The sequence below is a fragment of the Melanerpes formicivorus genome, unplaced genomic scaffold, assembly GCF_026170545.1.
Source record: "Melanerpes formicivorus ecotype bairdi unplaced genomic scaffold, bMelFor1.0.p_v2 SCAF_134, whole genome shotgun sequence".
Classification (NCBI taxonomy): domain Eukaryota; kingdom Metazoa; phylum Chordata; class Aves; order Piciformes; family Picidae; genus Melanerpes; species Melanerpes formicivorus.
Window position 1 is genome coordinate 1,129,169 of NW_027142486.1, and position 13,218 is coordinate 1,142,386.

General features: G+C 71.8%; 1 protein-coding gene across 1 annotated transcript; it reads left to right on the forward strand.

Annotated features, from left to right (window-relative positions):
• The first annotated feature begins 180 nt into the window (after positions 1 to 180).
• Positions 181 to 12,515, forward strand: LOC137456642 (medium-chain specific acyl-CoA dehydrogenase, mitochondrial-like). Its single transcript, XM_068168209.1, has 12 exons — positions 181 to 227; positions 3,356 to 3,455; positions 4,149 to 4,246; positions 4,370 to 4,439; positions 5,420 to 5,520; positions 5,607 to 5,687; positions 6,316 to 6,446; positions 7,317 to 7,425; positions 8,217 to 8,357; positions 8,960 to 9,055; positions 10,558 to 10,806; positions 12,120 to 12,515. Exons 1-12 carry the CDS (start codon positions 204 to 206, stop codon positions 12,189 to 12,191), a joined length of 1,272 nt encoding a protein of 423 aa, XP_068024310.1. The 5' UTR covers positions 181 to 203; the 3' UTR covers positions 12,192 to 12,515.
• Positions 12,516 to 13,218: the final 703 nt, after the last annotated feature.

Consider the following 13,218-nt stretch of genomic DNA (forward strand, 5'->3'; position numbering starts at 1 on the left):
GCTGGCGGCGCTGGGGCTGCGCAGCCCGCAGGGGGAGAAGGCTCCGGGGGCAGCTCGGAGCGGCCCGGCGGGGGACAGCGGGGAGCAGAGCATCGCGGAGCGGCGGCAGGCAGAGAGCCAGGGCCGGGCGGAGCGGGCGGGACCGGGACCCGCCCCTGGCACCACCCCGGTGCCGGCAGGGCACTGCCGAGAGCCTCCCCGGGATGGCAGCGTTCGGAGCCGGCCGGGTGAGGCCGAGGAGATCCCCGGGGACTGGGGGGCGGACGGGACGGGAAGGGTCGCAGGAGGTTTTGGGATGATCCCGGTGCTGCCCCCGGTGCTGCCCCCGGTGCCGCCGAGGCAGGGCTGGGGAGGGTCTCGCCGTGGCTGCCGGAGTCGGGGTCCGGCCGAGCGCCGCCAGCTGCGAGCCCAGAAGGCTTCGACAGCAGCAGAGCCCCCAGGGCAACAGCAGAGCCCCCAGGGCAGGTCTCTGTCCCCCAGGGCAACAGCAGAGCCCCCAGGGCAGGTCTCTGTCCCCCAGGGCAACAGCAGAGCCCCCAGGGCAGGTCTCTGTCCCCCAGGGCAACAGCAGAGCCCCCAGGGCAGGTCTCTGTCCCCCAGGGCAATAGCAGAGCCCCCAGGGCAATAGCAGAGCCCCCAGGGCAGGTTTCTGTCCCCCAGGGCAACAGCAGAGCCCCCAGGGAAGGTTTCTGTCCCCCAGGGCAACAGCAGAGCCCCCAGGGCAGGTCTCTGTCCCCCAGGGCAATAGCAGAGCCCCCAGGGCAGGTTTCTGTCCCCCAGGGCAACAGCAGAGCCCCCAGGGAAGGTCTCTGTGCCCCAGGGCAACAGCAGAGCCCCCAGGGCAGGTCTCTGTCCCCCAGGGCAATAGCAGAACCCCCAGGGCAGGTTTCTGTCCCCCAGGGCAACAGCAGAGCCCCCCAGGGCAGGTCTCTGTCCCCCAGGGCAATAGCAGAGCCCCCAGGGCAGTTCTGTGCCCCCAGGGCAATAGCAGAGCCCCCAGGGCAACAGCAGAGCCCCCAGGGCAGGTCTCTGTCCCCCAGGGCAACAGCAGAGCCACCAGGGCAGGTCTCTGTCCCCCAGGGCAACAGCAGAGCCCCCAGGGCAGGTCTCTGTCCCCCAGGGCAATAGCAGAGCCCCCAGGGCAGGTCTCTGTCCCCCAGGGCAACAGCAGAGTCCCCAGGGCAGGTTTCTGGCCCCCAGGGCAGGTTTCTGGCCCCCAGGGCAACAGCAGAGCCCCCAGGGCAGTTGTGGGTCGCACCTCCAGGACCCTTTTCAGTCTCTGGCTGCTCTGGAAGGGCTTTGGGCAGCTCGGGGCAGCAGCAGTTCCTGCACAGTGCCCAGGTTTGGGTCTTGCCATTCCCACCCTGGCACAAACCCAACCAGGGTCAGGCTGGGGGGGGGCTGCAGGGGACCAGAGCCGCGCCCCCAGAGCAGCTCCCAGGGGAGCACAAAGTCCAGGCAGGGCTGGAAAGCCTCCAGCGGCTCCTGGCGGCTGAGCTCTGCCCCTCCACGGCAGGAATTTGTTCCTTGCCCCTTGGTTCCAGGCTGTGCCCATCCTGCCCCCTGAGTGCCCCCAGCCTGTGCCCATCCTGCCCCCTGAGTGCCCCCAGCCTGTGCCCATCCCTGCCTCCTGAGTGCCCCCAGCCTGTGCCCATCCTGCCCCCTGAGTGCCCCCAGCCTGTGCCCATCCCTGCCCCCTGAGTGCCCCCAGCCTGTGCCCATCCCTGCCCCGTGAGTGCCCCCAGCCTGTGCCCATTCTGCTCCCTGAGTGTCCCTAGGCTGTGCCCATCCTGCCCCCTGAGTGCCCCCAGCCTGTGCCCATCCCTGCCCCGTGAGTGCCCCCAGCCTGTGCCCATCCCTGCCCCCTGAGTGCCCCCAGCCTGTGCCCATCCTGCCCCCTGAGTGCCCCCAGCCTGTGCCCATCCCTGCCCCCTGAGTGCCCCCAGCCTGTGCCCATTCTGCCCCCTGAATGCCCCCGGGCTGTGCCCATCCTGCCACCTGAGTGCCCCCAGCCTGTGCCCATTCTGCCCCCTGAGTGCCCCCAGCCTGTGCCCATTCTGCTCCCTGAGTGCCCCCAGCCTGTGCCCATCCTGCCCCCTGAGTGCCCCCAGCCTGTGCCCATCCTGCCACCTGAGTGCCCCCGTGCTGTGCCCATCCCTGGCCCCTGAGTGCCCCCAGCCTGTGCCCATCCTGCCACCTGAGTGCCCCCAGCCTGTGCCCATCCCTGGCCCCTGAGTGCCCCCAGCCTGTGCCCATCCTGCCACCTGAGTGCCCCCAGGCTGTGCCCATCCCTGCCCCCTAAGTGGCCCTAGGCTGTGCCTATCTCTGCTCCCTGAGTGCCCCCGGGCTGTGCCCATCTCTGCCCCCTCAGTGCCCCCAAGCTGTGCCCATTCTGCCCCCCTCAGTGCCCCCAGGCTGCTCTACCAATCCCTTGTCCTCCTCTGCTGACCCTTTCCTGCCCTGCTCCTTCCCCCCTGTGCCTCCCTACTGCAGCCAGGCCAGGAGCTCCTTGCGAGCTCTGACCCCCCCAGTTCTGCTCTCCCCCAGCCTCTGACCCCCCCCCCCCGGCTCTGCTGTCCCCCAGCCTCTGACCCCCCCCCGGCTCTGCTCTCCCCCAGCCTCTGACCCCCCCCCGGCTCTGCTCTCCCCCAGCCTCTGACCCCCCCCCCCCCGGCTCTGCTCTCCCCCCAGCCTCTGACCCCCCCCCCCCGGCTCTGCTCTCCCCAGCCTCTGACCCCCCCCGGCTCTGCTCTCCCCAGCCTCTGACCCCTCCAGGCTCTGCTCTCCCCAGCCTCTGACCCCTCCAGGCTCTGCTCTCCCCCAGCCTCTGACCCCCCCCAGGCTCTGTTCTCCCCCAGCCTCTGACCCCCCCCGGCTCTGCTCTCCCCCAGCCTCTGACCCCCCCCGGCTCTGCTCTCCCCAGCCTCTGACCCCTCCAGGCTCTGCTCTCCCCCAGCCTCTGACCCCCCCCGGCTCTGCTCTCCCCCAGCCTCTGACCCCCCCCCGGCTCTGCTCTCCCCCAGCCTCTGACCCCCCCCCGGCTCTGTTCTCCCCCAGCCTCTGACCCCCCCCGGCTCTGCTCTCCCCCAGCCTCTGACCCCCCCGGCTCTGTTCTCCCCCAGCCTCTGACCCCCCCCGGCTCTGCTCTCCCCCAGCCTCTGACCCCTCCAGGCTCTGTTCTCCCCCAGCCTCTGACCCCCCCCGGCTCTGTTCTCCCCCAGCCTCTGACCCCCCCGGCTCTGCTCTCCCCCAGCCTCTGACCCCTCCAGGCTCTGCTCTCCCCCAGCCTCTGACCCCCCCCCCGGCTCTGCTCTCCCCCAGCCTCTGACCCCCCCCCCGGCTCTGCTGTCCCCAGCAGGTGCTGCGAGCTGTGGCAGGGCAAGGATGGAGATCCCTGACCAGCAGAGCTGCTCCAGATGTGCACAGCAGCACAGCTGGGGCTGGCTTCAGCTTCGGTGAGTGCTGAGGGTGGGCAAGGGGCAGGGACAGAGCTCAGCTGTGCTGCAGCTCCCTGGCAGTGCCCAGGGCAGGCCTCGGCTCCGGGCAGCTTTCTCTGCTGCTCTCCCAGCTTTGGGAGCCCCAAAGTCCTTCCCTGCCGGCTCAGGGCAGCCAGGCCCGGGGGGGGGGCTCTGGGGGAGCTGCTCCTGCCCTCGGCCAGGCTCCGGCTGGAGCTGCTGGGCTGCCAGAGCCGCCCGCGGGAGCTGTCCCCAGCTTGGCTCTTGCAGCGCTGCGGTGGCTGCCTGCGGCCTGAGCCGGGCTTGGGCACGGGGCCAGGGCAGGCAGAGGTTGCCCTGCCCCTGGGCCGCTGCAGGGGGCGCTGCAGCCGCCGCGGGGCACAGCCAGGCGCTGGAGCTGAGCGGCCGGAACGGGCACAGCAGCGGCAGCAGCGCTCTGCCCCCCAGCTCCTGCTGCCCTCCCCTCCGCCGGGCAGCGGCTCCTGGCGTGGGGCACTGCGGCGCAGCTGCCCTGGCACTGCCCCGCTCCGCTGCCCTGCTCTGGGGGGGCCCCCGGGGGGGGTCGGGGAGGGCTCTGAGGAGGCTTTCTGCGGGCAGCCAGGGGCGGCTGAGCCGCTCTGCCTGCTGGGCTGGGCCCTGCCTGCTGGGCTGGCAGCCCTGGTGACTGTGCTGTGCCCGGGGCTGGCCTGGCAGAGCTGAGTGAGGAGCAGAAGGAGTTCCAGGCCACGGCTCGGAAGTTTGCCCTGGAGGAGATCATTCCTGTGGCTGCTGAGTACGACAGGACTGGGGAGGTAAAGCTGCCTGCAGGGGGCACAGAGCAGCCCTGGGGGGCACAGAGCAGCCCCCAGCTGCCCCTGGCACGGGCAGGCTGTGCCCCGTGCTGAGTGCTGCCTGCCCTGCCCTCTCTCTGCCAGTACCCTGTGCCCCTCATCAAACGAGCCTGGGAGCTTGGCCTGATGAACACTCACATCCCAGAGAGCTGTGGTGAGCAAACCCCTGGGGCCCTTCCTCTGCCCCCCAGGGGCTCTGCAGGGGCTGCCCAGAGCCCAGGGCTGCGTCCCTGCCACGCTGTGCCCCCTGGCAGCCCCTCTGGCCCTGGCACAGCTCTCTGCAGCCAGCTGGGCTGGGGCTGGCTGGGGGCAGGCAGGGGCCAGGCCCTGCAGGGGGAAGCTGCTGCTGGAGAGAGCCCAGCAGGGGCTGGGGAGATGCTGGGGGGGCCTGGAGGGCTGAGAGCCCTTGGGGCTGTGGAGTCTGGGGAGGAGAGGGCTGAGGGGTGGGGGGCAAGAGGAAGGGGCCAGGCTCTGTCTGGTGGTGCCCAGGGAGAGGGCAGGGGGCAGGGAGGCCAAGCTGGAGCCCAGGAGCTGCCACCTGGGCAGGAGGAGAAACCTCTGTGGTGTGAGGCTGTGGAGCCTCCTGCCCTGGAGCCTCCCCAGCCCCCCCCGGATGTGGCCCTGGCAGCCCTGCCCTGGGTGCCCCTGGGGAGGCTCTGGAGATCCCTCCCAAGCTCAGCACTCTGTGACCCTCTGCTGTGGAGCACTCCTGGCTGGGGGCACCCAGGGGGCTGGGGGCACTCAGGGGGTTGGGGGGCACTCAGGGGGTTGGAGGGCAGCCAGGGGGCTTGGGGGCACTCAGAAGGGCTGGGGGGCACTCAGGGGGCTGGGGGCACTCAGGGGGTTGGAGGGCACCCAGGGGGGTTGGGGGGGCACTCAGGGGCTGGGGGGCACTCAGGGGGCTGGGGGCACTCAGAGGGGCTGGAGGGCATCCAACGGGCTTGGGGACACTCAGGGGGCTGGGGGGCACTCAGAGTGGCTGGGGGCACTCAGGGTCTGGGGGGCACTCAGAGGGGCTGGGAGGCTCTTGAGGGGCTGGGAGGCTCTTGAGGGGCTGGGGGCACTCAGGGTCTGGGGGCACTCAGAGGGCTCCCCTGGGGGCTGCCCTCAGTCGGTGCCACCCTTCCCCTGCAGGGGGGCTGGGCCTGGGCACCTTTGATGCTTGCATGATCACCGAGGAGCTGGCTTATGGCTGCACTGGGGTCCAGACTGCCATCGAGGCCAACTCCCTGGGGGTGAGTGCTGCCTGCTCCTGCCTCCCCCCCACCACCTCCTGGGCCCCTGCCCGAGCTGGGTTCATGCTCTGAGTGTTCCCTTGCAGCAAATGCCAGTGATCATTGCAGGCAACCAGCAGCAGCAGCAGAAGTACCTGGGCAGGATGACAGAGGAGCCTCTGATGTGTGTGAGTACAGCCCAGAGCCCTGCAGCCTGCCCCTGGCCGCTGCCGGCCCCGAGGCCACAGGCAGGGGATGCTGAGTGGCTGCTTGCAGCCGCCCTGAGCCCCTCCTGCAGGGCAGAGCCTCTGCTGCCCCCCTCCCACAGCGCTGCAGGGATGGCCCCGGCCCAGCCCCGGCCCCGAGGGGCACAGAGCTGCAGGGCTGGGGCCCAACCCTTCCCCCGGGGCTGCCTGGGAGCCAGCAGGGAGCAGAGAGCCCTGGGCAGGGCCTGCGGAGCTGCCCAGCTGAGGCTCCTCGGGGGCAGAGCAGGGAGCCCCCAGAGCCTCCCCCGGGCTGCTGCTGCCAGGCTTGCAGCTGCTCAGCTCCCAGCCCGGGGCCCGGGACAAGCTGCAGGCTGCTCCTGGTCGGCTCCCAGAGCCAATTCTCAGCATCCCTGCGGATTTCTGAGGGCAGTGACCCCCCCGGGGCCGGATCCTCGCCCAGGCAGCTGCTGGGGCTCCTGCTGCAGCCCCTGGGGCTCCTGCAGGCACTGGAGTGCAGGCTGTGCCAGCCCAGCCCGGGGCTGCTGCAGCGGCTGGGGGCTGCCCCAGCTCAGCCTCTGCTGCTGAGGCTTCTGCTCTGCCTCTCCCCCAGGCCTACTGTGTGACAGAGCCCGGGGCAGGCTCTGACGTGGCTGGCATCCAGACCAGGGCTGAGAAGAAGGGCGATGAATACATCATCAATGGGCAGAAGATGTGGATCACCAACGGGGGCAAAGCCAACTGGTGTGTAGGCTTCTGCCCTGTGCCTGCTGGGCACCCAGCTCTGGCCCCGAGGCACAGCCTGCTGGCCCTGGCAGCCTCTGCCACGGCCCCGGGGCCCCAGCAGCCTGCAGCCAGCACCCAGCTCGGCGCCGCCTGCAGGGGGACCTGGGCCGGGAGCTGCCATCTGCAGCCGGCAGAGGCTCTCAGGGGCTGCTGCTGCCGGCCCCAGGCACTTCTCTCGCTCCTCAGGGCAGGGCAGCAGCGCTGAGAGCTCCTGCACCGAGCTCAGGAGGCTCTGCCCAGCCCCTGGCCTGGCCTGGGGGCTGTGGGCGCTGAGCTGAGCTGCTCCTGCTGCCAGCCCGAGCCTGCTCCTCCACCTCCCAGCCCTTGCTCCTCCCCAGCTCCTTCCTTCTTTGCCAGCCAAGGGGAAAAGGTTTCCACCTTCCCAACCTCCAGCTGCTTTTCCTGCCCCTGCCATGGCCTGGGCCCAGGCAGAGCCACCAGAGGACCTCCCTGGTGCCCCTGGGCGCCGCTGGAGCCACAGCAAATCCTCCCCCCTTGGGCTCAGCCCCAGAGCCGTGCAGGCAGGAGGCTGCCAGCAGGTCCCCAGTGGCCCCTGGAGCCTCTCTGCTCTCCGCAGCTTCCTTCGCTGCCCCTGGAGCCAGCTGCAGGCTGCAGCCTTGGCACAGCTGCGGGGGGCAGAGCCTTGGCTGCCGCTGCCAGGGAGCTGCAGCAGCTCTGGGCTCCTGCAGGGAGGGCTGCACTGGCACTGCCCTGCAGCGCTGGGGCCAGGGCCCAGGGCTGCTCCCTCAGGCACAGCCTGCCTGGAGCCTCGGCTGGAGCAGCCTCTGGCTGGGGAGCTGCTGCCCCCTGCCCTCTGCTTCCCCCCAGGTACTTCCTGCTGGCTCGCACCCACCCGGACCCCAAAGCTCCTGCGGGCAAAGCCTTCACCGGCTTCATCGTGGAGGCCAACAGCCCTGGCATCCAGGTTGGCAGGAAGGTGAGGAGCAGGCCCTGCCCTGCCAGCCCAGGAGCCTCTCTGGGCTCCTCACCCAGGCAGCCCCCAGCTGCCCTGAGAGGAGAGGCCTCGGGGCAGCGCCCGCGGCCCCTGCCCGCCCGCAGGGAGCTTGGCACTGCCCAGCGCAGGGGCAGCAGGCAGGAGGCTCCCTCGGGAGCCTCGGCTGGGCACAGGGCAGGGATCCCTCCGCAGGAGCCGAGGGCAGCCGGCCTGGCACCGCTGCCAGAGCGCCTCGGAGCCCCGAGCGGTGCCAGCAGCGAGGGGCAGAGCTGCAGCCACAGCCCCCCGAGCGCTGTGCCCTCAGCTGCTCCTGCCCAGGGAGGAGGCCTCGGGGGGCACAGGGCTGGGGCCGTGCCAGGGCGGGCAGGGGAGCAGCAGCTGGGTGGCAGCCGAAGCTCAGCCCCGGGCAGCAGGCAGGGCCCTGGGCGGCCGCTGCCCATCTCCCTCCCGCCCTGCCGTGGGCACAGCTGCAGCTCCCTGCCGCCCGCCCCGGGGGGCTCTGCCCTGCCTCTGCCAGCCCCAGCACAGAGCCCAGCCGGGCAGCGCCCCGGGGCTGAGCCCCAGGCAGGGGAAGGATCCTGCCCGGCCCCGGGGCGGGCTGGGGCAAGGCAGAGCTGGGGCCGGGCAGGGAATCGGAGCTGGAAGCGAAGCCCTGGGGCAGAGAGCAGCCCAGAGAGCTCAGGGCTGGTGCCCGGGGGCAGCTGAGGCGCTGGCACCCTGCTGCCCCTCGGCAGCCCCCAGGGAGCTGCCCCTCCGCCCCCTGCCCCCCGCAGGAGCTGAACATGGGCCAGCGCTGCTCGGACACCAGGGGCATCGTCTTTGAGGATGTGAGAGTGCCCCAGGAGAACGTCCTGAGAGCAGAGGGAGCAGGCTTCAAAATCGCCATGGCAGCCTTCGACAAGACCAGGCCGCCGGTGGGTGCCAGGCACGGCCCCGGGGCAGCTGTGCCAGGGGGGAGCTGTGCCCGGGGGGAGCTGTGCCTGGGGGGAGCTGTGCCCAATGGGGAGCTGTGCCCGGGGGGGAGCTGTGCCCGGGGGGAGCTGTGCCAGGAGGGAGCTGTGCCCGGGGGGAGCTGTGCCCGGGGGGAGCTGTGCCAGGGGGGGAGCTGTGCCCGGGGGGAGCTGTGCCAGGGGGGAGCTGTGCCAGGGGGGAGCTGTGCCCGGGGGGAGCTGTGCCAGGGGGGGGAGCTGTGCCAGGGGGGAGCTGTGCCCGGGGGGGGAGCTGTGCCCAATGGGGAGCTGTGCCCGGGGGGAGCTGTGCCCGGGGGGAGCTGTGCCCAATGGGGAGCTGTGCCCAATGGGGAGCTGTGCCCGGGGGGGGAGCTGTGCCCAGGGGGGGAGCTGTGCCCCGGGGGGAGCTGTGCCGGGGGGGAGCTGTGCCGGGGGGGGGGAGCTGTGCCCGGGGGGAGCTGTGCCCGGGGGGGAGCTGTGCCCGTGGTGCTCTCCCGGAGGTGCTCTCCCGGGGGCGCCCTCCCGGGGGCGCTGTCCGGCGCTGAGGCTCTGCCCTGCCCCTGCAGGTGGCAGCCGGGGCCGTGGGCTTGGCTCGGAGGGCGCTGGACGAAGCCACCAAATATGCTCTGGAGAGGAAAACCTTCGGGAAGCTGCTGGTGGAGGTGAGAGCAGAGCCTGCAGGGGCAGGGGGCCAGGGGCTGCCTTCTGCCAGCTGTGCCAGCAGGGAGCCCCCCCCGGCTGTGCCCTGGCGCTCAGCAGGCAGCTCTGGCACAGCTCTGCCCCTGCCGGGCTGCCCCGGGGCACAGCTGGGCCCCGGCTGGGCCGAGGCAGCGCTGCAGCAGCTCCTGGGCTGCTCCTCTGGCCCCTGCTGCTCGCAGCCAGGCTCAGAGCCGGCCCCGGGCCAGGCCCCGAGGCTGCCAGGGCAGGGCTGAGCTCTTCAGCTGCAGCCAGGAGAGGTCTGCGGGGGGCAGAAGCCTCTGGGGGGCAGAGCAGCCCAGAGCCAGCGAGCCCCAGGACCGGGCACAGCCCTGAGGGGGGCAGGGGCAGCGCTCATGGGCTCAGGGCACTGCCAGGGCAGGGCCCTCAAGGACCACCCGGTGCCGACCCCCTGCCAGGGGCAGGCTCGCTTCCCCCTGCAGCAGGCTGCCCAGAGCCACATCCAGCCTGGCCTGGAGAGCTTCCAGCAGCCCCCCTGGGCCCCCCCCTGCCACTGCCTGCCCCCGATGGGGAAGAGCTTCTCCCTCCTCTCCAACCCACACCTGCCCTGCTCCACCGGGGGTCCATCCCCCCCCAACTCCCATCCCTCCCTGGCATCCCAAGCAGTCCCTCCCCAGCTCTCTGTAGCCCCCTGCAGACCCTGCAAGGCCACACTCAGGTCTCCTGGGAGCCTTCTGCCCCCCAGGAGCCAGCAGAGAGCCAGAGCCCAGAGCACCAAAGCTCAGCTGCAGCATCCCAGGCTGCATTCCTGTGCTGCAGAGCTCAGCCCCTGGCAGCCCAGAGCCTGCTGCCAGCCCTGCAGGGCTCAGTGCAGCCCAGAGCCTGCTGCCAGCCCTGCAGAGCTCAGTGCAGCCCAGAGCCTGCTGCCAGCCCTGCAGGGCTCAGTGCAGCCCAGAGCCTGCTGCCAGCCCTGCAGGGCTCAGTGCAGCCCAGAGCCTGCTGCCAGCCCTGCAGGGCTCAGTGCAGCCCAGAGCCTGCTGCCAGCCCTGCAGGGCTCAGTGCAGCCCAGAGCCTGCTGCCAGCCCTGCAGGGCTCAGCTCCTGGCAGCCCAGAGCCTGCTGCCAGCCCTGCAGAGCTCAGTGCAGCCCAGAGCCTGCTGCCAGCCCTGCAGGGCTCAGTGCAGCCCAGAGCCTGCTGCCAGCCCTGCAGGGCTCAGTGCAGCCCAGAGCCTGCTGCCAGCCCTGCAGAGCTCAGTGCAGCCCAGAGCCTGCTGCCAGCCCTGCAGGGCTCAGTGCAGCCCAGAGCCTGCTGCCAGCCCTGCAGGGCTCAGTGCAGCCCAGAGCCTGCTGCCAGCCCTGCAGAGCTCAGTGCAGCCCAGAGCCTGCTGCCAGCCCTGCAGGGCTCAGTGCAGCCCAGGCACAGAAGCAGCCCCGGAGCAGCCTCTGCTGTGCTGTGCTGGGCCAGGCCCCGGGCTGGGCGCTCAGGGGGTTGGGTGTCCCTGTGGCAGCACCAGGCAGTGTCCTTCCTGCTGGCTGAGATGGCCATGAAGGTGGAGCTGGCTCGCTTGGCCTACCAGAGAGCTGCCTGGGAGGTGGACGCCGGCCGCAGGAACACCTTCCAGGCCTCCATCGCCAAGGCCTTCGCCGGCGACGTGGCCAACCAGGTGGCTGCAGACGCGGTGCAGATCTTTGGGGGCAATGGCTTCAACACTGAGTACCCTGTGGAGAAGCTGATGAGAGATGCCAAAATCTACCAGGTGAGTGCAGGGCAGCAGGGGACCTGCAGGGGAGGCTGCCTGGCACAGCCGGGGGAGACAGACTGCCCCTCAGCCCTGCCCTCAGCCCTGCCCTCAGCCCTGCCCCTGGCTGCCCCTCAGCCCTGCCCTCAGCCCTGCCCCTGAGCCCTAACTGCCCTCTGCTCTGCCCCTGGCTGCCCTCAGCCCTGCCCCTGGCTGACCCTGAGCCCTGCCCCTCAGCCCTGCCCCTGGCTGCCCCTCAGCCCTGCCCTGAGCCCTGCCCTCAGCCCTGCCCCTGGCTGCCTTCAGCCCTGCCCTCAGCCCTGCACCCTAACTGCCCTCTGCTCTTCCCCTGGCTGCTCTCAGCTCTGCCCCTGGCTGCCCTCAGCCCTGCCCCCGAGCCCTGCCCCTGGCTGCCCTCAGTCCTGCCCTAAGCCTTGTCCCTGGCTGCCCTGAGCCCTGGAACCTAACTGCCCTCTGCTCTTCCCCTGGCTGCTCTCAGCTCTGCCCCTGGCTGCCCTCAGCCCTGCCCCTGAGCCCTGCCCCTGGCTGCCCTCAGTCCTGCCCTAAGCCTTGTCCCTGGCTGCCCTGAGCCCTGGAACCTAACTGCCCTCTGCTCTGCCCCTGGCTGCCCTGAGCTCTGCTGTAAGCTCTGCTCCTGGCTGCCCTCTGCTCTGCCCCTGGCTGCCCTCAGCCTTGCCCCTGGCTGCCCTCAGCCCTGCCCCTGGCTGCCCCTCAGCCATGAACCCTAACTGCTCTCTGCGCTGCCCCTGGCTGCCCTCAGCTCTGCCCCTGAGCCCTGCCCCTGGCTGCTCTCAACCCTGCCCTCAGCCCTGCCCCTGCCTGCTCTCAGCCCTGCTACTGGCTGCCCCTCAGCCCTGCCCTCAGCTCTGCCCCTTGCTGCCCTCAGCTCTGCCCCTGGCTGCCCTCAGCTCTGCCCCTCAGCCCTGCCCCTGGCTGCCCTCTGCTCTTCCCCTGGCTGCCCTCAGCTCTGCCCCTGGCTGCCCTCAGCTCTGCCCCTGGCTGCTCCCAGCTCTGCCCCTGGCTGCTCCCAGCTCTGCCCCTGGCTGCTCCCAGCTCTGCCCCTGGCTGCTCTCAGCCCTGCCCCTGGCTGCTCTCAGCCCTGCCCCTGGCTGCCCTCTGCTCTTCCCCTGGCTGCCCTCTGCTCTTCCCCTGGCTCCCTGCAGCCCTCAGCCCTCGCTGGCTGCTGTCCCCTTTGCTGCCCTGCAGCTGCTGCTGCAGCCTGGGGGTGCAGGGCAGGGTCCCAGCTGTGGCAGCAGCTGCTGGGCCGTGGGGAGCTGCTCAGCTGACTCTGCTGCCCCTTCCCTTGGCAGATCTATGAGGGCACTGCCCAGATCCAGAGGCTGATCATAGCTCGGGAGCACCTGGCCAAGTTCAAGGGCTGAGGAGAGGCCTGGGGCAGGGCTGGGGCTGCTGCAGGCTGCCTGTGCCCAGGGCAGGGCTCTGGGGGCCTTGCTCAGGGCCAGCCGAGGCCTGGAGAAAGCCTTTTGTGCCCCAGCCCCGGCCCCGTGCACAGGATGGAGCTGTGCCTGCCCCTGGCTCCCTCCCTCCTGGCTGCCGACCTCGGTGCCTGCCGGGCAGCTGGGGGCTGCCAGGGCAGCGCCTGGGCTCTGGCCTCGCTCTCTGCCCGGGCACAGCTCTGCCCGGGGCTGCCAGCAGAGCTCAGCCCCTGCCCACCGCACCTCTGATTAAAACAGGAGCAAAATGCCGATTGCCTTCTGGGCTCCCGGCTCCGGGGGGGGTCTCCCCCTCGGGGCAGCTGCCAGGAGCCGCTCTGCTCCCCCAGGAGCCCCTCGGGGCCAGCAGCTGGGCTGCGGGCACCCCCGGCTCCAGGACCTCCTCTCAGCGAGAGCTCTGCCGGCCCCGAGCCCGGGCTCTGTGCCCAGCCCTGCAGCCGCCCCGGGGCCCTGCGGCAGCCCCGGGGGAGCTCTGCGCTGCCTCCCCGGCAGGAGGCCTCCCGCCCGCAGCGGCTCCGCAGCCAGCAGGGACACAGCCTCGGCCGCGCCGCCCCAGAGGCTTCTCCGCGGGGGCCGCAGCTCCTCCGGCTCCAGCCCGGGCAGCGCTCGGCGCCGCCTGCTCCGCTCCTGGCTCTCCGGGGGGGGCCCGGAGCGGCTGGGCTCAGGCAGAGCTCTGCCCCGGGCGGGAGCAGCCCCCGCGGGGCGCAGCCGAGGGATGGAGCTGCTGGCAGGCAGCCCCGCGGCGACGGAGCCGGTAGCGCCGCCGGGCAAGGAGCCCTGCGGGGGCGTGCGGGGGCAGGGAGGAGAGCGCGGCCGGGGAGGAGCGCGGCCGGGGAGGAGCGCGGCCGGGGAGGAGCGCGGCCGGGGAGGAGCGCGGCCGGGGAGGAGCGCGGCCGGGGAGGAGCGCGGCCGGCAGGACTACGGCAGCAGCCGCCCGGACCCGAACCTGGACCCG

Coding starts and splice junctions, on each gene's coding strand:
- LOC137456642 (XM_068168209.1), top strand. CDS start 204: ATGGCAGCGTTCGGAGCCGGCCGG. Junction 3,456..4,148: donor TGGGGCTGGCTTCAGCTTCG/GTGAGTGCTGAG, acceptor CTGGCCTGGCAG/AGCTGAGTGAGGAGCAGAAG. Junction 5,521..5,606: donor TCGAGGCCAACTCCCTGGGG/GTGAGTGCTGCC, acceptor GTTCCCTTGCAG/CAAATGCCAGTGATCATTGC.